Raw genomic sequence first — 24796 nt, forward strand, 5'->3', positions numbered from 1 at the left:
ATTCGTTGCTTCCTGAATCAAACTTTCAGAACATTTAGGCGAGCTCATGTACACTTCGGTGAGTCGTTAAATGAGTTCGGCGAGTCATCAAGTAAACTCAACAATACTCAACCTTTCTAATTTCTTTAAAAACTTGATCCAAACTTACAAATTTTTATCGCATTACACTTCTATGGATAGGAATATACGGTCCATAGATTGAACTACAGACAGTCAATGACATCCATAGATGTCCTCCAACATTTTTTAATCATGGTCGTTTTGCTCTTTTTCAATTCTTTTAATTCCTATATTATGTTATTTTAGACTATTCTAAGTGGGATTAAGGGATGCCTAGTGATCCTAACCTCTCGTTAACTCATAACTCTCTCAATTCAAGTTTCCTCTCAAGAAAGAATTAGGGCTTTAAGTCTCCATTTAAGGAATTCAAGCTAGGGTTTTTCAGATATATGGCATTTCATCAATGTATTGATTTCACTCATTGAGTCCCAATTTTCAAGTTTATGAATTCTCCAAACCTAGTTTTTTATGTTTTCGATGGATTTTTGAGAAATTCAATTCGCTTTCATGTTTAGCATTCAATTGCATGATTTCAATTATAATTTCATGTTCTCAACAGTAATATTCATGAACTCTCAAGTATACAAGTATTTTCATGACTTAGAATTCTGTTCATCAAAAGTATGTTTTTAGATTATCAGTTATCATGATTTAGATGATTTTAAATAAAGTATATTTTAGTATATTATCAATTATCATAATTTATGAGCTACTCAGTATTTATCAATTATCAGTATAAGTTTATCATATTATTATTGCCTTCAGTTATTGCATATTTCCATGGAAGTCACACTTAGTGGTTAGCAGATTTAGGGATGAAAAATATCGGTCAACATTCGTGAACTTTTAGTAGCAATCTCTAAATCCCGTTACTACATGTCATAGTAGGACTAGTCTTTACAGACACTAGCTTAGTGGATCCATATTATCTCAGCTTCAGCCTTTATACCTCGGCAACTATATTGGGCCCCTTTGACTGAAATTATACATCAAACTCCATGTAGTAGCTAACATGGTTATATATCAATTTTCATATCTCCCATAGTCAGTCTTTTAGTTATTGCATGATCAAGTATTTCATTATTTCAGTTCAATTTATTAGTTTTCATTTTATTTTACTTGGTCATTGCATCATCATGTTTTATAGCTCCAGCATGTTCAGTTATCACATTTGTCATGCATTATCTTACATAATCGGTACATTCAAAGTATTGGCCGCATAGTTCTGTATATATTGTGTTATAATATAGGTTTTGACGCTTCATACCCAACACACGGTTAGTGCTATCTCTAATCAGCTAGCAGCAGTGTTGGTGAGTCCTCGTCTTCTCGAGGACAACCCGATGTGAGGCAAAAAACATATTTTTAGTCATTATTTGCTTCGCATTTAGTATTTTTATTTATCCTTTTTAGCATAAATTTTAGGGATTGCGCTAAATAGTGTATTTTATTTATAGAATTAAAATGACGTAAAGATGAAAAGATTTAGAGCCAAAATAAATTAAAGAGGGAAAATTGTAGAAGGAAATCAAGAAGGCAGCTTAATGGATTATATTGAATATTATATTATATCTTATATATATAAAAAGGAAAATCCTAAAGCAAGTGACGTGGCCCTCTCACCCAACTTCTTAATACTTTTGCAAGAAAAAAATAAATAAACAGATCACTAAAGGACACATACGGATAAAAGAAACCTACCGATATTAAAGAAACAGACGCAATCTATCACGCTAAAACGTCCCTTCCCTTCCCCTCCACTTCTCTAACCTGGTTACGCCTAAACATCGCAATCCGCTCAAACAATTCTCATCGACGAGACACAATGTATTCACCCATTGCTTCTTCTTCTTGTTCTCTAGGGTGTGCTACTTTCTTTGAAGGTCTCTGGTCACTTTTTAAATCGAAATAATCGTACCCAAACTCATCATGCCTCGAGCCCTCGACAAAGTTAAGATCTCGATCCCACAATTTGAATGATTTTGAAGTACAATATTTTTGCAAACTTGATACATGTAAATTCAACTCCAGCATGGCATACTAAATCAAATTAATTGCTCTGTATTTTTCAATTATGGTTTCTTCTTTATGGTTTGATAATTGTTGACAATCAATTTTGGCTCTTCACAACATAAATTAGTTATCGAGTTTCTTTAATTTTCGAACATTTTGAAATAATTAGTTTTTATAAAAATAAAGATATTTTCATGTTATTCTTAACTATTTTTTTTTGTTTTTATAAAATTCTAGTATAATATACATATTCATATATAACTATATCTTTGATTACTATTTATGTGATTATTCAAAAATCATTTCAAAAAAAATTATTTTTAATTAAATACAATGTTAATTAGGTTAGTTTAATTATAGTTTGTATTTTTGAAAATTTTAGTTTATAACTTAAAAAAAACCATTCTCCCACATCGAAAATCCTTGAGGGATTTGGGGTTTTTGGAGCCTATATAAAGGCTCATATTTTCATTAAGAAGAGGGAAGAAGTGAGAGGTTTTTTAACCATCCCAAATTTAGAAATTTTTCTTATTTTGCTAGGATTTTGAACTCTTCTCTCCGGCCTAAAAATTGTGAAATTTTTTAGCTTTCAATCTATATTTTTCTTCGAGAAAAATAGGAGATTGAAGTCGAAATTTAGGCTAAGAACGGAGTTCTAATAACGTCGAACCCACGAAGGTTCGAGTCTAAATTTTTAATTTTTTTTGTGGGTTGAAGTTCCGTCAAGCTCTTGGGTGGTAGTGAAGTCGTCTTCCACTTGTTGTCTTTCGCTGGTCGTCTTCAGTCTCGTTGCCCGAAAAGAGGTAAAATCTTTTCTCATATTTATTTTATTTAATTATTTTATATTTTATATTTAGTTAATTTGTAATTTTTTTTAGTTAGCATATATTAAGAATAATTAGATTAATGATAGAAATTTTTTATAGTTAGCATGTGTTAAGATTAATTAGCTAGCATGTTTTAAGATTATTTTATAAAGGCTCTTAGTTTTGTTCATTATTTTTTCAAGTAGTTTTTTTTACAATGTAGATTTTCATGTTTTCAATTTCTCCTTTAAACATGATTTGGATAACAAAAATATGCTTAAGTTATTATTTAGTTAGAATTTTCATGACCTAATTGATTTAATATTTTCTTTAAAATTTGAGTTAGTATAGTGTATATATGAATTTCATGTTATTTAATTACTTGAATATATTTGATACCTTAAAATATCATGATATATTTCTTGGTTTAGCTTAAAATGAGTATATGCTTATGTAATTTTATTTTTGTGCATGTGATATCAATTCGAGTCCATCTTTGGAATCTATCCTTGCATATCGTTGAGTTTTGAGTCTTCTATCATCTTGTTTGAATTGCTAGAATATTGATACATGGAAAGAAAGCTAATATACATGGCTTTAATATTTATACTGGGCTGTGCACATGGAATACAGACGAAAAACAGTATTCTATACACTGCTATACCATATATATACAGTCCGATATGCAAGAAAATAATATTGTATACACTAATATATAGTGTATATATAATATCAATTTATATATAGTCTGATATACAGTGATATACAATAGATACAGGGAACAAACATGTGATATACAGTGTGTATACAGTTTGATATATAGAAATAATATGGTATACACTGTATACAATGTATATACAGGTCGATATACAGTGTATATACAACTATGATTAGGACTGTACAGAGCAAACCGATAAACCGCACCAAGCCGGAAAAAAATGGACTAGTGATTTGGTTTGGTTTTAACTAAAAAAAGTCAAACCGAACCCAAACTGATCCGATTATAGATATACTACTTTTAAATTATGTTATACCTAAAAATATTTATTAAAATGTAATTTATAAATATTTTTTTAAAAAAAATTCATAATTTTTGTTTTCTTTCTTACATTTAGATTTGGACTTGAGAAGCTCGTCTAAATAATATACAAAAAAAGCCCATCTTATAAAGTTAAAACTTCAAACAGTGTTCTGTCTTCATCTTATATGTTGATATTTTGTATTAAAACTTTTTTTAAGAAGCACTGTTTTGTCCTTTTTATTAGATACTATAAAAAACCCGAGAAATTTGAAAAAACATAATCCAAAAAACTCGAGAAAAATTGATATCGAAATACCGATTTTTATTGGTTTGGTTTGATTTATAAATTTAATAATCCAACACAAATGGTTTGGTTTGGTTTGTAAAAAATTTGAACCAACCCGGTCCATGTACACCTCTAACTGTGATAAACAGCAGAATTGGGCCAAAAGCCCAAAACACGGGTGGCCCAACAACTTAGTCCAGACGTACATAAACTAAGTGTCGAGACATATTTTTATATGTTATTTATTATTTATTTTTATTGATTCGGTTTGTAATAATTAATTTACTTATGTTGTTTATGATTGCTTAGATATTAATCTTAGTTTAGTTTAACTTAATTAGATTTCCATAAAGATAAACCATTTCGTGTTAATTTACTTTTAAAATTATTTTCTACCTTTATTTAGCCATTTTAATAAATTTTACCTTCTTTTCATTTTATTTTCAATGTATAAGCTTGATCATTTTTTGCAAAAATAGTTTTAAAGTCTTTATTTCTTTTTAAATTAATATTTTAAAAAGTTAGTCAAATAATTTTTAAATCTTTGGATAACCGCGTGTTAGAGGCCACTTTGAATGCTTAGCACCTTCTCAAAGTGGAAATAAGAACCTCGTACCTTTTTCTTTGAATTTTTAAGACTTAAATCTGTTAGGGTCTTTTTAATTAAGTTTTCTTAATTTCTTTAAAAAATTAAGTGGCGACTCTTCTTTTATAAAATTGATTTTTTCTCTAAAAAGTTGAAATTAATTTTAAAGTATTTTTTTTCAAATAACAGAAATTGCGACTCCGTTGGAGATTTAATTAGGTTCTAACCATTAAATTTGCTTGACTTATTTGACTAACTATTTGAGAATGTATTAATTAGTAATTTAGTTTTCTTTATTTATATTTTATTTGTTTAAATTTCGAATAGTAAATTGTCATTGCATGCATAACATGTTTTCCGTTACTTGACCTTTTATTTTCTTACTTAAATGACAGTTATGTGGGTCGTAGTCATTGAATCCAAAATGTTCCTAGGGGGTACCCTGACAAAATGAGTTGGCCACTGGATGGTCAACGGTCTAACTTCCCCCAGCCCAAGTTGTCCGATTAGATCACCGGTACACTTCAAAATATAGCCCACTCTTAGTCAACCTAGCGTAGAGCGAAGTCAAATCCCTATTTAGCGCATTGGCCTAAGATGACCCAATACCCAAGGTGTATTGGGCCCATTAGAAAGACCACCTTGAGTCCAAAACGGCCCTCGACCTAAATGGACGATCATACCTATGTGTTTAAATTTGAATGTTGTATACATCATTTGACAAACCATTGTCCTTCGGGGTTTTTATTTTAGTAGCTTAGTCTGGTCAAAGAATAATCTTCACAAGCTGCTACTTCATCCAAAAGGCGTTGGCGTTCAAAGATGTCAAGAAGTCGAGAATGAAAGATTTTTCACGAAGTCTTAGTTTAGGATTGTACCCCTACGTGGGATTTATTATTTGTATCTCATTTTTCTATTATGTATCCTCATTCAGTTTATTCATAAAACTTGTATAAATATGGTTTTTGGGGGCAATAGAATGTTTCAAATGATGTTATACATCATTCAAATCGTTAGACCTATCTTTGGCACAAAAAGATCACATATCTGTTTAGAATGCGGCATAACTATTTATGTGCTATATGTTATAACCGTTTTTGTGAATATATTGCTTCATTTGGAGGCATGCTAGTCCACTCTTTTTTGAATTGTTTCTAGAGCCTCATAGGCATAAATATCGAGTCACTATCGAAAGTGCGTTCAAATACTCCATGAGTCTTTAGTTTTCCCAACAAAATTCGAACTTTACTCTCAAATCATAAACCTTGCTCTTTCATCTCAAAAATAAATATTGATGTTACATTAAAAAAAAATTCAAGCTAGTCGAACAACGTAGGACCTAAATTCTCCTTTTTGATATACGTAGACAACCTTTCAAGGCTCGGTCCCTATCTTTGGAGTTTTTAGTTTTTTCTCATTCTTACAAAAAAATTGAAAGTTTCATCTTCATGAAGCGCAAGAAATCTTTGATTCAACGCAATTCAACCTTTCTCACACATGAATCCCAAAATTAAGTGTCACGACACAAATTGGGCCATGAGTGGTACCCACACTTAACCTCCTAGGTGAGAGAACCAACGATACAAACCTCAACTTACATTAATGATTCAACTTATAAACCACGATAATAATGCGGAAACTCAATCTTATTAAATTCAGAAATAACAAAAGCCACTAAAATCTATTACATAATGTTCTCCAAAATCTGAAAGTCATCACATTAAGGATATCTAAATTCTAAAACTAAGTCTAGAAATGTCAAACACCAGAATAAATAAATAACAAAATGTATCCGAAAACTAAAGACAACATGCCATAACCGAGAGAATCCATCGTGAGCTAGAAGGATAGCTCACCCTGAAATCTTATGACCTAAAGACTGACTAAAGCTGAGGTCAAGTAAAAGTCAATGGAACACTCACTGCACTCCACAAAATAAAATAAGAAAAGATACAAGTAGGGGTCAGTACAAGACAACATGTACTGAATAGGTATCATCGGCCGAATCAAAATAGAAATCAACATGCATAAAGTAATAGCGGGAAATCAATAATAACACTTAACAGGTGGCAACCATTGAAGAATTATATAACCAGTCAACAATATCAAGATCACACATGAGGACTCAAGCCTCCACATCACACTCTTTTGGAAAATGAGTTATTAGAGATTGGGTAGTATTAAGTCATTTTAATTTATTTTCCCTTAATATTATCATGCTGGAACGTGACACCCGATTCAAAAATACCGTATCGAAATGTGACATCCGATCCAATTATACCATATCGGAATGTGACACCTGATCCAAATATAATTAATTTATCATTCTTCATGATTACATTTTACTTCATTAACAATATTTCATCAAGCCTTCTTTATTCAAGGCGCCATTTTTGATAGGGCAAGTTCAAGATTATGAATTTCATGGTCTTGGAATGTCAGACAAATCACAAGAACATACCAACCATCCAAACCACAACAATTAAATGCATAGTAAACTTCACGCATTACTCAATCACTATTAAGAGTCTATCTATGATACATAATAAAAATCATAACCTACCTCAACCGAAGAACCGAAGTAAAGCAAGCTAATCCACCAATGTCCTTTCTTTCTTCAATGCCTCAGACCATTTCCAATCTATCAAATATAATATATATATATATATATATATATATATAAGTAAACTAATCCGTAGACACCAATATTATTTATGTGTTTAACCTAGGCCCAACAACTCACTCAATTCTATAATTAATTTCTTAAAATCTTAAGCCTAGGGTTAAGTCTTAATTTCCACCAATAATATAAATTTAATGGTATTCATATAATACAATACACCTACTATTTAATTATATATACTAATTTTACCAAAACTTGAATTATCATACGATAATATGGTAAGATAGACCTCAATTTTGTAGCTGAAGTGTTAGATACCTTCTTTGCATGGTAGACACGATTGTGTAATTAACAGAATCAGAGAAGAGAGGATTCATATGCATAACTATCACCCAACTGACAATACCTCTAAGGTTCAACACCCATATTATAATATCCTTTCTCCAACTACTAGAGCACCCTTTAACCCATGAATTCAGCAAACTAATATTCATTCAAGGGCTAAAATTTCAAAGCTCTTACATGATGCGGCAATGTGCTTTCGTCTCACGCAGCAGGTAAACTTCTATCTCTTTTTTTTGTTTCTTTTACAAATTAGGGTAATTAATTATGAACCAATAAATAAATAATAGTCAAATCCCACAACTTATTTTAATAAATATGGACAAGTGGTATAACATATTAACTAAATTATCAATTTAGTCCACTAATTAAATTAGTTATTTAAATTTATCCTTCAATTAAATAGTCATAGTTATCGAATAATCTAAAATACCCATTAATTTTTTTTGAGATGAGTCCTTTATGAAATAAAAAGGCCTAATACTCAAAATAATCTAATGGATCGTTACGTTAAGTGGATGAAATGGAGGCTCGCTTACGGGCTGCTCTGTGACAAGAAGATGCCATCACAACTTAAGGGCAAGTTCTACAAAGTGGTTGTTAGACCGGCTATGTTATATGGGGCGGAGTGTTGGCCAATTAAGGTCTCTCACGTCCAAAAGATGAAAGTAGCCGAGATGAGAATGTTGAGATGGATGTGTGGGCATACTAGGAGAGACAGGATTAGAAACGAGGCTATTCGGGATAAGGTAGGAGTGGCCTCAGTGGAAGACAAGATGCGGGAAATGCGACTTAGGTGGTTTGGGCATGTAAAGAGGAGAGACACAGATGCCCCAGTGAGGAGGTGTGAGAGGTTGGCCATGGATGGCTTCAGAAGAGGTAGGGGTAGGCCGAAGAAATATTGGGGAGAGGTGATTAGACAAGACATGGCGCAATTACAGCTTACCGAGGACATGACCTTAGATAGGAGTGTGTGGAGGACCCGCATTCGAGTAGAAGGCTAGTACATAGTCGCGTTATCCTACCCTATTAGTAGGCACATTAGCGCACTATAATTTCCTTTGTGGAAGACTCAGATTAGGATTAAAGTCTAAGTGATTCATCTTTTGCACCATAGTAGTTGTAGTTCTGCTCATTGTTTATTGCCTTTTGATTTCTGCATTGTATTGCTGTTTATAGTTGTGGTGCCGTTGTACTTTGACTGTCTTATCTATCTTATCTTATTTATTTATTTATTTATTGTAGTTATGCCTCTTTCTTCCCGTACCACTCTACCATGACTTTCCCTTTTGCTATTCCTGTTTTCATCTTGTTTTCTATATGTTTGCCCCTATCTGACCTTTTATCTTGTCCTCTCTTAAAGCCGAAGGTCTTTCGGAAACAGCCGCCCTACCTTTCAAGGTGGGGGTTAGGTCTGCGTACACTCTACCCTCCCCAGACCCCACATTATGGGATTATACTGGGTTTGTTGTTGTTGTTGTTGTAGTCTTTCTTCACTAATGGATTAGTTTGTCTTCAAATAAAGTAACATTTATATGTTTAGTTCTTTGTGTGATGTTTTGAATTAATTATTACAAATACGAACTAATACTTTGGCTTTTGAGTTATTCATCTTTTTCAGGGAGAGACTTATTTGTGTCGTAAATCGAACTTGCTTGCTTCTCAAAGATCGAAGGTTCAACCAAAATTGATTCTTTTTTCCTTTGTAGAGGCTATTATCAAAGGACATCATGCGATAAATGATTGAATCTTAATTTTGAGAGGTCAACACCCGCTCCCTAACCAAGAAGTTTTCTTTGTATGCAGGAGATACGACATTATTTCAAAAGAGAGAATCACGGCAATCCTAAATCGACTACAACATTCAACTGCAAACTTTAACCTTAATCTATTTCAATTCTTTAATCTAAGAAAAATCATAACCTTTTCTCTTATGAATCTTGCAGGGACAAAGGGTTAATGGAAAATAACGATGACCTTGAATTTTACAAGACACCAATACACAGCCTAAAAGATAAATCGGGTGAGTATTTGACTATGAAGTCTTACTCCTATATTTTTTTACTTATTTTTTATAGTGACCCTGCTTTCACACTTTTCTCATATCTTTGCAGGAAAACCGTCCCCGATAATAATCGGGGATGGTTATAACAATGTATGATTCTCGTGAATAGTTGGAAGAATTCAAGTCATAAGAGACAATCTCCAAAAAGAACACAACAATAAGTGATTCCTACAGGAAATTGGAAGAACACACCAATATATTTTCATATGTTATTTATTATTTATTTTTATTGATTCGGTTTGTAATAATTGATTTACTTATGTTGTTTATGATTGCTTAGATATTAATCTTAGTTTAGTTTAACTTAATTAGATTCTCATAAATATAAACCATTTCATGTTAATTTACTTTTTAAATTATTTTCTACCTTTATTTAGCCATTTTGATAAACTTTACTTTCTTTTCATATTATTTCCAATGTATAAGCTTGATCATTTTTGCAAAAATAGTTTTAAAGTCTTTATTTCTTTTTAAATTAATATTTTAAAAAGTTAGTCAAATAATTTTTAAATCGTCGGATAACCACGTGTTAGCGGCCACTTTGAATGCTTAACATCTTCTCAAAGTGGAAATAAGAACCTTGTACCTTTTTCTCTGAATTTTTAAGACTTAAATCTGTTAGGGTTTTTGAAATTAAATTTTCTTAATTTCTTTAAAAAATTAAGTGGCAAATCTTCTTTTCTAAAATTAATTTTTTCTCTAAAATGTTGAAATTAATTTTAAACCGCTTTTTTCCGACATAACAATAATTACCTTGAATGTTGTCAGTGCCTTTAGAAGCTGCAATAGAGTTACCTAGAATCATAATCACAATCGGTAAATGTATGCAGATGCTTAATTTTCAACAATTTATTTTCCGATTATCACTTTCTTGCCTCAACAATGAATATTCTTTTCACCCCTATGTAGCAAATAAGTCACATATTAGCAGTACATATATTCCTAAATGGTAAACCTTCAACCCTAAAATTTCTAAGTACCATAAATTTATAGTAATGCATTCAAGCATCAGTACATACGTCCTAAACAATAAATCCTTATGACAAAAAATTCTAATTAATGCAAAAGATTTTGAAGTACCTACTAATTATGCATAATTGATAACTAAGGTCTAAAGGGGGGTTTTAAATTTGTATTGTGGCCAAATGCTCTTTAAATCTTGTAGTCTTAAATATATCAGATGAAAAGTTTGAGTTAAAGGATTACTAATTAAGTGGCATTTTCTAATGATGACAGTCCATCTACCATAAGGTTTTTTCCTGGCTTGTAATGATTACAATGATTATCTTGCTACTGATGAAAGTTTCAAGAAACATGACATATAACTCTTCAATCACTTGCTATGATGCATATGCCCAATAAATCCATGTTTTTAATGAGATCTTTCTTTGTACTTCAACATGTTGCTCTATACAGATTATATAAGGATGGCGATAGTTTCTTACCAATACATGAACTTTATATTCTTCATTTAATTTTTATTCATGAATAACTATCAATGTCCATTTTTTTAAGTAACATTGATGTTCATTTTCTGTGTTCATGATTCTGGCTTCTTTCGATATGACCCTGGTGCAATGCAATTTTTGAGCTATGAAGAGATTTCTCATGCTCCTGATACAACCTTTGTATGTGTAGAAATCAGGATCGTTGTAATGATAGAAGACCTTAGATTTGACATCTTTGTTGATTATCCTATTTCTTGGTCATTTTCTATCAATTTATGTCAATTGTTTCCTACAATTCAAAAGGAAAACAATGAAATCTTTATAGCAGGTTCAAGAGTCGATTGATAGTCTCATTGCAATATTCTCCTGACAAGAAATAATTAATATATGTGCGAAAACTCTGTTGAATCACCTGTTCTGCTATCAAAGTACAAACAACAAGAATACCAAAGGAATTTGACCAAGGTAAATATTATTCTGGGGCCTTCTTTTCTTTGTTGAAACTAATATTTTTTTAATTTTTTTCTTTTCCCCATAAATTTTAACAGTCGCTTCTTTTAAGTTTTATTGGTCGCTCCCTTAAAAGTCGTTTCTTCAGTCTCGTTGTTTGCATCTCTTCTTCTTCATCTTCATTGAGTGTAACTCTCATGAAATAATCAAGCTCCATGGAATGGGTGCTTAAAGTTGCAACATCTTACGATTTTCTAAACTTTATCAAATCGCTCTCTTAGGCAAGTCTTCGATTCGCTTATTCTTCTCATATAAACATGTTTATTGTAATTATTTGATTAATGTTCTTAATTAGTTTTGGAAATACTTCGGCTGGTTGGGTCTTGTACTTGTTTACACATCTACCATCTACTAAAATCTCTGAGAAAAAAGGCTTAGCATGTGGGCTTTAAAGTTTATAATCGTTCAGAAGTTTAGCCATCCCTCAAACTTGAATGATATGGCACATATCTTAAATCAAAATTACCATTTATCTATTTTCTCATTTCAATTTTAAAATTCAGTATATACTTAAAAAAATCATGCTTTTATTTATGATTAATTGTGTTGCTACTATTTGATACCTGCAGTAACCATGTAGCTTGTAGGGATGCCATGAACAATAACTATTCTTGTTGCAAGTACTCACTTCATGTCTCTCTTAATTACAGGTGACGTTGTTGTTCAAGTATTTCTTCCTCAAAACCATGAGTAGTACAACCTATAAGAGTTCTATGGCTATGCATCATCCATCGAACTATCATTTGAGAACTAACAATTGTTGGAATCTAGCAGTTATAAAAATCACAAAATTTTACCCTTTGACAAGAACTGTTGCAAATTAAGAGGCGGTTGCAGTTTTTTCTTGACAAGGAACGATTAACATATGCGCGAAAATTCTGTTGATCCACCTGTTCAGCTATCAAAGAATAAACAATAAGGAATATCAAAGAAATTAGAGCAAGGTAAACATTATTCTGCTGATCTTCATATCTTTATTGAAACTGATAGTTTTATCATTAATGCAATCTATATACTTTTTTCGAGAGTTAGTTGCAGAATTTTTAGATTTCTCTTATATATGTTCAGGAAAGTTAATACACTCAAACACATGTTCATAATATCCATTCTTGGGAGATAAGGTCAATAGGTCACAAAAATTGGGTATATATTTTCTATCTTTTTGGAAGATAAAGTTGTTCATGGTATTCTAATTGGTCGTGTATTTCTCATTTCTTTTTGTTATTCTTTATGTTTCTTCAATATGTTTTGAAGAACTATTTGATAGAAGTTTGCCTCTTTTGATTTTGACAAGAAATTACAAATTTATTGCTCTTAAAGATGACACTGTAAGAAAAAGACGTGAGGAGGACGACATATCTATATTCACTGATGATTTTACTGCTCCACTTCACTGTACAAAAGTATAGGTTTTTTTTGTGCTTTATGTTAAATGAAAGTAAATTTGTAATGTCATTACCTCAAAGCCTAAAACTCATAAGAATGTCAATTTCATTGTAAGATTTTGTAGTATTCACCATTGGATAAATTATTCTTGTGCTTTATGATAAATGAGAGTAAATTTGTAATTCCATTACCTCAAAGCCCAAAGCTCATAAGAGTGTCAATTCCTTTGTAAGATTTTGTACTATTCACCATTGGATAAATTATTTTTGAAAATTTGATATATTGCACGGACAGACAAACGCTATATCCTTAAATGTCTTTTTAATTTTTCATCTATGTAGCTAAAGAAGGGGAGCATTGGAATAACTGGTAAAGTTTCTGCCATGTGACCAGGAGGTCACGGGTTGAAGCCTTGGAAATAGCCTCTGGCAGAAATGCAAGGTAAGACTGCGTACAATAGACCCTTGTGGTCAGGCCCTTCCCCGGACCCCGCGCATAGCGAGAGCTTTAGTGTACCGGACTGCCCTTTTATCTATGTAGCTAAACTGTTGTAATTAATTAGAAGAAATATCAAACAAATAAGACAATGAAGATTCATTGGTGTACAAGATAAAAAAAAATGAATATTACTGAATGATATTTGTAAGCTTAATATGGTAATTCACACCGAGTGAAGCGCGGATAAATTACCTAATTTATATATATTTTAACATCTGTACAAACTAAAGGAAATGAAGAAACGTGTAAACTGCCACATGGTAGACATTGAGATAACAACAACAATTAAAGCAGCGATGCACGTACAATGCAAATCGAATTCTTTTCGATTTTGAGTTTTTCAATTTATTTAGGACTTAGTTATTTTATTTGGAATTTTTTCTACACCTATAAATATTTCATAAAATCAGTTTTTACACAATTAAAAACTTTTGACTTAGGATTCTTTTCTTCTTCTTCTTTTCTTAGACATTAGTAGTTAAAGACCCTTATTCTGGGGTGCGGCTACGAATGATTGTTGACCATTAATTTTATGGATGAAGTTGGTTATCATGTAGATTACTCTTGTATTCTTGAATAACTATTTTAATGCTTAGCTACCATCTACTTTAGAACTCGAGAGAGGAATAGAGGGATAGAACTTGGACTATAAGGAGCATGATCTTTTCTTGCATATCACTTGAATTGATTTGTGTGTAGGATAAAGATAAAACTAATGTAGTGCTTGGTTACAAAAACAGGATGAAAACCAAATGCTCAACAATTGATTCTATCTTTCCATGCTCAACAATGTAGTTAGATGGTCAACTGGGGTAGGTGATTAGAGGTCGAGTGATCATGATCATAATATCAACCCCGTTAATCAGTATTTTGAAAACCTTCTGAAATCCATGAAAGAGATGTGAAGCATGAATTCTTAGTACGTTGCAGCCCTTAAAAATTGTCCCAATTATTGTAAGTTAATATTATTATTTAATTCTTGCAAATTTTACTTTTAGGATATCAATACCAATCGTACTCTTTCAACTTTCTTAAATAAATAGTTAGAAATAGTATAATTTAGTAGAATATTTAATCGACAAATCCCTGTTGTTCGACATCCGGCTCCACTTTATTATTGGTACGACCGCATACACTTGTGTGTGCGTTTGGACGCAACACAACCCTGGGTTTTCTTTCAGTCATTTACTATTTTAGTTGTTGACATTTGGAGTTAGATATGGGTTTGTCCTAGCAACTCGTATTGGTAGAGGATTTTCAAAAAGTCAGTTAGATTTGGCTCATTTGTACTCAAATATTTGTCTATTTCAGTTTTGTTTTTAAAAATACCTATTTCAGTTATCATCTTTATTTCAGTTATATCCTGTTATTGATTTTGAATATCTTAGTGTCATGCCATGCCATGAGGTTAGCTTGGGGTCATTTGTGGCTATAAGCACCGTGTCGTGACTAGGGGTAGACTCGAATCATGACATTGAACTTTTTTCATGGCCTCATGAACTAATTCGGGCCCTAAAGTGACTTCTCCAACTTCAAACCACCCTATAAGAGATCTATACCTCCTACCGTAAAGTGCCACAAACAGAGCCATCTGAATACTAGAGTGGTAACTGTTGTTATACGCAGACTCAATCAGATGCAATCTTTGAAGTCGATTACACAAGCTCTTAACCTGAGATCAAAGCAACCCGACATTATATATATAATTTTTAAAATTTATTTTATGCATAAAAGTATTTACTTTGATATAATTTATAAATATTTCTTATACTTTTTCATAGTTTTTATCTTTTATCATATATTTCATGTTTGAGACTTCCAGTTTTGAATGGTCCAATAAATGTTATAGTCCATATATATTTATAACTCTAATAAAGCTCAAATCAATACCAATGCTAACAAATAAAATCAAGTCAACACTAAGAATGACAATAATGTTGAATATTTGTTCTTTAGTTTACATTGATTTAGACAATTAAAATGCATAACCTAATTTTAGTTTTTTTAAATATTTAATCATATAATTAATACTTATTAGACTTATTTTAACATAATTTAGTATTTTTAAATTATGATCATTTTCATTGTGACTTATTAATTTACAATATTTATTTTATGTGATTTCATTATTATTTTTTATTGAACATTTTAGTGTCATCACTCATCTCATATTTTGTATTTTTTTTAATAAACCCCTTAGATAGTTATATTTTGATAGGACTAAATAAATATTTGAAGCACAAGTTAATTATATGTTTGTATGAATATTTTATTGAAAAATTCGAAAATCTGAGAAATTCAAAAACACCCAAAAAAAATCCAGAAAAATTCGGGGTTGAAAAACTAGAGTTTTATTAGTTTGATGGTTTATAGATTTAAAAATACGACACAAATAATTTTGTTGGTATTTGAAAAATTGAAATCAACCCGGTCTATATACACTCCTAGTGTCAATATAAAAAAACATTCAAAAGGTTATAAACTCTCACTAAAACAGAATATTCTCATATAACATGACACCATATGAGCAATGCACCCATGAAAGATCTTGAAGGACAGTTCCATAGTAAGCCGGTCCACAACCATGAAGCTTGTACCAATATGTTCTATAGATACCAAACTACTCTTTAACTCTTTCTATAACAATCAATAACTTTATGTCAATGTGCTTTGACTTTACCGAACTTCTATTGTTATTAGAATACAAGACTGGTAACTTGTCATTATATAATAACTTAAATGTTCTTTCAACTTTATCCTTAAAATCTGCAACTAGTGATAAAATTCGACTATCGTATTCCATAATCAAATGTTACATAGTACTCTTAAACTCAACTGTCAAAATGAAAAAGAGTTATTCCTTACATGATCAACCAAGTATGTATTCGTAACGATCTGATCTGCCATTACTTGGGAAAGATTATTGAGAAATCAAGTATTTTAAAATTTTTTGTGTTTACAAAATTTTTCTTTGACCAACAAATCAAAAGTTGACTAGTCAACGGCTTCGCCATAAAGTCCAGACAAAATGAGAAATTGTTTTATTTTCTTGCTCGACTTTAGAGGGTCTTTATTCTATCTTCGTTGAGACTACTTCAAAGTACCCACTAGGATTTATTTTGAGGAAAAAGAGTTCAAGAGGAAGGAGAGGGAAGAACACCCATTGTAAGTCCACCCAAAGCCTTCCTTCGGATTCTTCGTCAAGCCATCGGCCCAACAAAAGGAAGCAAACTTCATGGAATTCGGGAAAATAACTCGTCTTCAAGGTAGATAATGAATTACTCATCTTTAGACTTAATTAGTAACAGATTTTACATTGTAGGGATGAGATGGAATAACATAATTAGGCCTACGAACATGAAAATTCATGTGTTGACCTTAAAAATAACCTAATACGATCATCGTACATTGTTGTTGGTGTTATTTGTTGCTGATTTGGCTTTAAAATAATAGAATTGAATGAGATGTTTAAAAATTGCCGAACTAGAACCAATTGAGAGCTAATAGGAATGGACCTATGTGTATTGAACTTGGTGATAGTGTTGTGAAGCTGTGTCTTATGATAGTCTAGTAATGAGAAGGATGATTATTGAATTAGATGTTTTTAGTAGGTGAAAATAAGGGTATCGTAATTTATTTTAGATTTAATGTTTATTTATAAGGAGAGAAAAAAGAAAAAATATTGTTGATGAACATCAAATATAATGTATAAATAATACTTGCATTAGTTGTACATATATTAAATTTTTTAATCAAACAAAGAATTAATAATATCAAAATTTATATATACATTATTTTTTTGAATACAAAAGTTTTCACTAGGGCATACTTGAACGATATTGAGCTGCCCACCTCCCTCTTGCACTTTTTCAATATATTAGTGTGTAAAATCCAGTAAATATACAAAATAGAATCAATTTTGACAAACAGAGTTTTGTTTTTGGAGAATGAGGATGACAATGGAAGCTGAGTTGGTGACGCCAGGACAAATATTAGGTAAAGCCTTACAGCTCAAAGCCGGAAAGGGGGCTTACGTTTCAACCGAGAATGGCACCGTTTACGCTTCTGTTACCGGATTCCGTTCTCTTATACCACCGGCTTCTGACTTTGTTGACCAGGTTTACTGTTTTGCATTCTTTAATGTCAATAGAGGTGTTGTATGACTGGATTAATGCTAAACATAACATTGGACGAGTTTTGTCACTTGGGCTTTCCTTCTTCTCAAATTGTGGTGCCACTAACACAATCTAACAGAAACAAACGGAGAATATCTTTATCTCTCATGCCAAGACGGCAATTAATTGAATCAATGAGCTCTAATTTCTTTTATGCGAATTGGATATTTTTGTTCCATTGTACGGATAAATATTCTCTAAGTTTTATTAATGCTATTGTTTTTCGAAACTTGCAATTCTTTTCTTTTGCCAATAAGATTTGTTATAACCGTGGTTTCCCCTCCAGTTTGGCTGCACCTACTGATAGTAAACCATTCCGACCTGGAGGTCAGGATTTCTTGGAAGATATTCTTGAATTCATTCGTAACTCTGTCCATCATGTCACAAATGAGAAGAAATCACCTAACATTTTTTGTCTCTGTTGGGATTTCAACTTGATACCTCATGGTTCTCAACCCACTTTATACACCATTAAGCCACACCCTTGGGTGCCAATTGGAATTTTCTTGAAAGGGTCAAATAATGAATCAACTAAGAGAGACAATCTGTAGTGATTTGATCCAAAAAGAAAAGAAAGAAGGCATTATACTCCAATTTTCACTGGATGTTTTACTTCATACATAACCTGATCAAAGAACATTGTTTGTTCTCTAGTTACATTGATGTGACATGGATAACTGTAGCAGATTCTTAAGAGCTTTCATGCATGAGCATTATTATCGCAGTCATAAGATTTTTGCTTGGCACATTAATATATACCCTTTTGTTTCTGATAATTCTGTGGTTTTCATCAATTTCTGTTGCTTTAAATGATAATCTTTTCCTCCATTTTGTCAATCTTCATCAGAGATCGACAGTCGAAGTTACTGGTCATAAAGCCCATGGAGCAGTTCCTCAGCCTGGTTCCATTGTTTTTGCTAGGGTGAGTTTTCTTGGTTAAGACAATATAGTGACAGTTTTCATGAATATTCTTTGTTAACGTTTTAATTTTACCCGAATTTGATAGCTGTTTATTGAAATGATGACACAATCATCACTCTCTCTAGCAGTGTCTGTAGGGGAACATTGTTTCTTGTCTCAAAGATTAAATGTATCCAAAAATAGCTACCATATGATATTTTTCATCTTTTCCTTTTTAAAATTTTAACCTAGAGGTGTCAGATGTGCGGTGCAAGGCAAAATCTATGGCATTTTTCTTTTTCCTTCTCTTTGCCATTGGGTGAACTTATGTGCTTTAGCGACTCTCAATTTTTTCGTTTTTCTTTTCTAAATTGCCGAGTACTTCACTAACTATCAAAAAAAAATAAATTGCCCAGGACTTACTAGTTGTATCACTTTTTGTCAATCGTAGGTTATCTTGGTTACCTTCGTTTTTGGTTCTTCCAGTGAATGCCATTATAGTGGCTGATTATTAATGTGATACCATAATTCATGCTTTTATCTTCTCTACCTTTTTTTTTTTGTAATTTTATAATTGTAAAACAACTTCAACCAACTAAGGACATGACCCTACATAGGAAGGTATGAAGGTCAAGGATTAAAGTAGAAGGGTAGTAGGTAGTTGAGTGGTGTCACACTTTATGTGGGAGAGGCAGGGACTAGCTCCTCCCTATTAGTAGTAGTATTTCATAGTCACGTAGTTTCTTGTTCTTTGATGTGTATTTCTATATGTTTCTTCATTTGCTGGATATCCTGCTATTTGTTGTCATATTTCCTTGCAGCCCTACTTTGTAAATTTTCTCTTTTGAGTCAAGGGTCTATCGGAAATCTCCTCTCTACCCCACAAAGGTAGGGGTCTGCGTACATCTCACTCCCCAGACCCCACTTGTGAGATTACATTGGTTTTCTTCTTCTTCTTGTTGTATATAATTGTAAAACAGAAAAGAGAAAGAACTGTGAGTACTTCCCATTTTATACTTATTGTAGACTGTAAAAGGTCAGGTTCCCTTTTTGAAATATTATCGTAAAACTGGTAATATATGCTCTTGTTTCAACCAGGCAGAACTATAATTTAAAAGAAATAAAAAACCTAGGTACTTATCTAGGCTACCTTTCCCTGCTTCAACTCGTTCTTGATTGTGATATAGAGGTGTAGATTCTTTAGCTTAGTTAGAAATAGATCCTTTAAAATTTAATTGGATTTATGTAAGCAGTGGACTTCTTCTTTTTTAATCATTATTTGATAGTCATTTCTTTGGCCACAGACTACAGAACTTTTGAGACGAGTTCTCTTTATACTTGGTTTACTTTTTTGACAGGTTACTAAGGTGATGGCTAGAACAGCTTCGGCAGATATAGTGTGTGTTGATTCCAAATCTGTGCGTGAGAAATTCACCGGCATTATTAGGTGAGATAATTTGATTTTCTTTTTCAGTTGAAAATTACGACTACAGGTTAGAGTGACTCTTGAAGAGTGGCTTCATCAAGGGTTTCTCATTTCTCAAGTATTTTGGACGAAATGGCTGAATAACTCTGTTGGGGCGTAATACAGAGCCTCATTCAACATAGTAGTTGCTCTTGTAATGAAGTACGATACATAAAGAATATAAAATATGCACTAGTGTATAACAGTTTTTAATCAAAGGTTCTGGTGTAAGTTAGTTATATAAGAATTGCAAGATAGGAGTGGTGTTTAAATCACGCCAGGGAACTGATGATAATTGGGCTGAAAATACATAGTATTAAGTATTAACAGGATAATTTTCTGCTTTGAGAGGACGTTGTCTGCCTAACTTGGTCTTTTGAGATAGGAGATTGATCAGGGCATGTTCTGGTATAGATAGGGTGTATGATTGAGGCTCTATGTAGTATGCGGTCTTTGTAGACTTGTTTGTACAAGTTGCATCCCTGCATGCACTTATTAAAAGTATGAACCATATTGACACAGATCATTTTACTATGGTTAATATTGCTTACTGTTTTTTTCATGCTAATTCTCTACACACATAATCTTACCAACCACTCTGTGTGTCACAAAGTGCAAACTATGATTGATTTGCTGTAAATGATTCACGCGCTACGTTTTGATTTGAAACCTCTATTCCATTCAATTATAAAGACCAAATTGCATATTTTTCCAACGATTACTTTGAAAACGGGCTTCATGTGATGACCATTAATCATAAAGTTACTGTTATTATTATTCTTTTTCTTTCTCAAAAGAAAAAGTTACTGGTATTTTTATGGACTGTCTTATCTTTTAGTTCAAAGTTGGATATATTATGTTGCAGGTCAAGAATCATCCATAATGCAGTAGGAAACTGTATAAAATGCATGGTTATATTGTTCAATATGTTTGTGTTTCTATCATGTGTATGGAATATTCTGTCTAGAGAGATTTCCTTTTCAGGATGTGTTAGATTAATTTTACCATCTGAGTAAAGTTGATGCTTAATACAAGACCTTCACAATAATCGTGTGTTAAAAACATAGGGGGTAAAGACTTGTCAAGAGAAAAAATGGAAGGGGCTAAAGAAAATTTGACATTCTAAATATCAGGTGATGCCCGGTGGAATAGAAGAGTTAATTCTTTTTTGGAGAAAAGGTAGCAAAGTTTTTTAACTTGAAATTTTTGATAGAAGAGTTAATTATTGTAGGAAAATGTTGTCCAGTGGTTATTGGTGTAAATTTAACGCTTAATTTTTGGAGCTGTCAAACATCTCAACTAATCTGTGAATTGTGTCACAGCAAGCAAGATGTATTTCGCGTTATTACATAATTGAAGGTAAGGATGTTTGATATGTTGTTTCCCTTTCCAGTAAAGGCAACCCCTTTGGTTAGTCATGTACCCACCATAAAGCCTATCAAGTGCTTGTAGATTGCAGACCATTAAACACTGATTTTTCACTTTTCACACCCCTCAGATATTTGTTTATCTTAATGCATACAATTCATATTGGGTTTCACTCTCCACTTTTACTACATCTATTTGTTGAATCACAGTAGTTGGTGTTTTCAGATAGCACTATGTTAATATTGTACTGAATAGTCACAGAGCTAAGCCTTAAATTTTAAGATGTAATTTTCAGTTACCAGATTACTTATAGAATTCCATCTTTTATCATGTTGACTTGCTTTATATGCACGTTAATTGACTCTGTGGTGCTGCAAGATTTTGGCACAGAAAATCTGAAACTTTCTTCTGAATGAACAGGCAACAAGATGTCAGAGCAACTGAGATTGACAAAGTCGACATGCATTTGTCCTTCCGGCCGGGTGATATTATTCGTGCATTGGTGGTAATCTCCTATTAATTTTTATGACTAAGAAAGGATTAAACTGTTAAGTGTATGCTAATCCCCAAAAGCTCCCTAAGGTAAATGTAAAAAGCTAGTAATGTTGTCCAGGCAACTGAAGTAAAAAATAAATATGCAAAGAGTAGAAGATTCAAATTCCAAATTCAGAAGACGTGCTACAATGCAGGTTAATGGGTTAAGTGATAGTAGAAGACTGCGGTTGCATTTTAGTCCATCTTTGATCAAAAGAATCATTACGAGCCATTGGCCGTTTGCACTTAATGTTGGCAATATTGGGGAATCTTGGTTGGGATTTCTTGGAACTAAACTTGTTTGTAAAGCTTGTTGACTTGCTTCTTATTGAGTATAATTTGTTATATTCTTTCTTGAAAAGCTATCACTTGGAGATGCACGAGCATATTATCTGTCAACTGCAAAAAATGAGCTGGGCGTGGTATCTGCTGAAAGTGTGGCTGGTAAGACTTTTTTTCATCAACTATTTTATTTTGCTTTTCCATTTTTAGTCGACTTTGTTGATGCTATTAAATTTGATTCAGAACACAACTGACTGGTTCTGAATATTGAATATAAATGAAACATGTACCACCATCTCGCTCACCAGAGTATTTCCACTTGAAATGATCATTGTAAACGCAGATGATGAATTTACTTACTGGAAAAGCATAAGAGAAGTTAGTCATTGTTAATGTAGTTAAACAAAATCTAAAGTTGTATGCAAGCTTCATGTGATATTTGATTCTGCAAAGACATTAAACTTAGTACCTTGTCAAATAAACATTAAACTGAGTAGCATGGCATGTTAAATATCTAGTATATGGAATCAGTGGACAACAAAGGAGGTTTCAAGTTCAAATCCCAACAAAAAGAAACACTAATTGATTATTTTCTCATCTATTTTTCAAAGCCTTAGTGAACAGGGAATTCCCGTACCTATGTTGATGGGGAGGTAGCATGTACCTAGTGAAATAGTCGAGTTGTGCACAAATTGTCTCGGATACCATATGTCATAAAAAAATAATCTATATACGGATTAATTAGAAGTTAAACCTTCTTGTGCAAGTATATTCCAAATTTTCTGTAGAAGTAGCTCCGCTACAGATTGACTTCAAGGAATGAAAGCATTGGGCAATTCTGTCTGTTCTGGAGCTTACCTTATTATTAAGGGAAAAGGGCTTCCTTTTTTTAATAGATGTTGAGATGAGTTAGGGGGGAAGGGCGTAGCTTGAGGCTTTTCCTTCATCTGGAGAAGATTTGAATCCCAAAACATTATCATATGGAGGGGATAGTTGTGTAAAAACCTTTGCATTTCCATCTAAGTTAGATGCTGAGGTATGATTTGAGTTGATATCATAGCCAGTTTAGTTGGAGAAACTACTGTATTTTTTTTTTGATTTTCCACCCGGTGTCCGGAGCCCGTGGAGTCCCGACTAAATCCGGATCGCGCAATGCAGGGCCCATTGGGGGGTGGCGCTTTCAACAAGATTTTTTCCATTCTCAGGGCTCTAACCCGAGACCTCTAGTTAAGGTTGAAGCAGTCCCACCACTGCACCACAACCCATGTTGGTAGAAACTTCTGTATTTATTTATAGGAAGATGTTTATTAGTTATTAGTACATGTTACTGATTTTCCTAGGGTTGCAGAGGTTAGGTTCTTAAAATGTGGTTGATAAACTTTTGCAGGCGGTACCATGGTTCCAATCAGTTGGACAGAAATGCAGTGCCCTCTAACTGGTCAAGTAGAACCGAGAAAGGTGGCCAAAGTTGAAGCTTGAGTAGATCGAATCAGATTGTGTTGCTCTCAAGTCTCAACTGCAAGCACTGTTTTCATTTAAACTGGAATACTGATTTTTGCAGGAGGCAGCTGCCCAATTTTGCTCTTGTATTATATTTAGTGTTCGATAGATTTGCTCCTTTATATATTTGTGTGTTAGCTTTACATTTTGTTAGAATGTAGAGGACTTTCTCCTTTCTGCCCACCAGGTGCTGGGGGTTAGTGTGGCGATATGATAGTGTGTAGGTCAAGCTCAGTAAAGTATTGTTTATTTTGTATTGAGCACTTTCATCAGACCATTTTTGAATCTGTTACATATTGTTTGAGAGGTTACTACTTTATGATTGGAGGAAGTTATAAGGTAATGTGTTAGGGGTTGTTTGGTAATTGGATAAGAATTGATTTTTAATGTATTTGTTTCCGTATAACTTGTACGACGTTTGGTAGGTAAATAAGAAATAAATTATTCATATATAAAATTAGTACTATGTTTGATTGAAAATTTAGAAATCTGCATAAATGTATAAGTTATGAGGAATTTATGTATTATTTTATGCAGGATAGAAGATGAAATAATAAATACATGAATAACTAATACTTAAATAAAATAATACATATGATTTATTTATAGCTTATTCCTATATTAATAATACTTCCATAACTTACTCTTTTGAATTTAGTTCGTCATTCCATTAGCATTTTTGTCTAGTGAAAACAAAGTAAAAATTGATCATTAATTAATTCCCCGTAAATATATTTGAAATGAATGAAATAAATAAATAAATTTATATATATATGTGTGTACTTTTTTTTTTTTTTGTGATAACAATACTCTGAGTTGGTTGGATTGAAAAAGGAATAGGATTATAGTTGGTAGGTTGGTACACATATCAGCACGTCAAAAAAGGGTGTTCATTTTGTTAAGGTGAAACACATAAGATACCCTAATC

The 24796-nt window shown here is 32.4% G+C and overlaps 1 protein-coding gene across 1 annotated transcript; it reads left to right on the forward strand.

The window, feature by feature from the left end:
* Positions 1-16728: 16728 nt before the first annotated feature.
* Positions 16729-24244, forward strand: LOC129903313 (uncharacterized). The gene is made up of 7 exons (XM_055978839.1): positions 16729-16910; positions 17591-17762; positions 18667-18741; positions 20078-20166; positions 21973-22057; positions 22449-22530; positions 23756-24244. Exons 2-7 carry the CDS (start codon positions 17592-17594, stop codon positions 23845-23847), a joined length of 594 nt encoding a protein of 197 aa, XP_055834814.1. The 5' UTR covers positions 16729-16910; position 17591; the 3' UTR covers positions 23848-24244.
* Positions 24245-24796: the final 552 nt, after the last annotated feature.

This window comes from Solanum dulcamara, chromosome 1 (genome assembly GCF_947179165.1).
Source record: "Solanum dulcamara chromosome 1, daSolDulc1.2, whole genome shotgun sequence".
NCBI lineage: Eukaryota > Viridiplantae > Streptophyta > Magnoliopsida > Solanales > Solanaceae > Solanum > Solanum dulcamara.

What these genes read in the sequence shown, in the direction of transcription:
- LOC129903313 (XM_055978839.1), top strand. Translation starts at nt 17,592, where the DNA reads ATGAGGATGACAATGGAAGCTGAGTTGGTGACGCCAGGACAAATATTA. An exon ending in CTTCTGACTTTGTTGACCAG is followed by an intron (nt 17,763 to 18,666) that starts GTTTACTGTTTT and finishes AATCTTCATCAG; the next exon opens with AGATCGACAGTCGAAGTTAC. An exon ending in ATATTATTCGTGCATTGGTG is followed by an intron (nt 22,058 to 22,448) that starts GTAATCTCCTAT and finishes TTTCTTGAAAAG; the next exon opens with CTATCACTTGGAGATGCACG.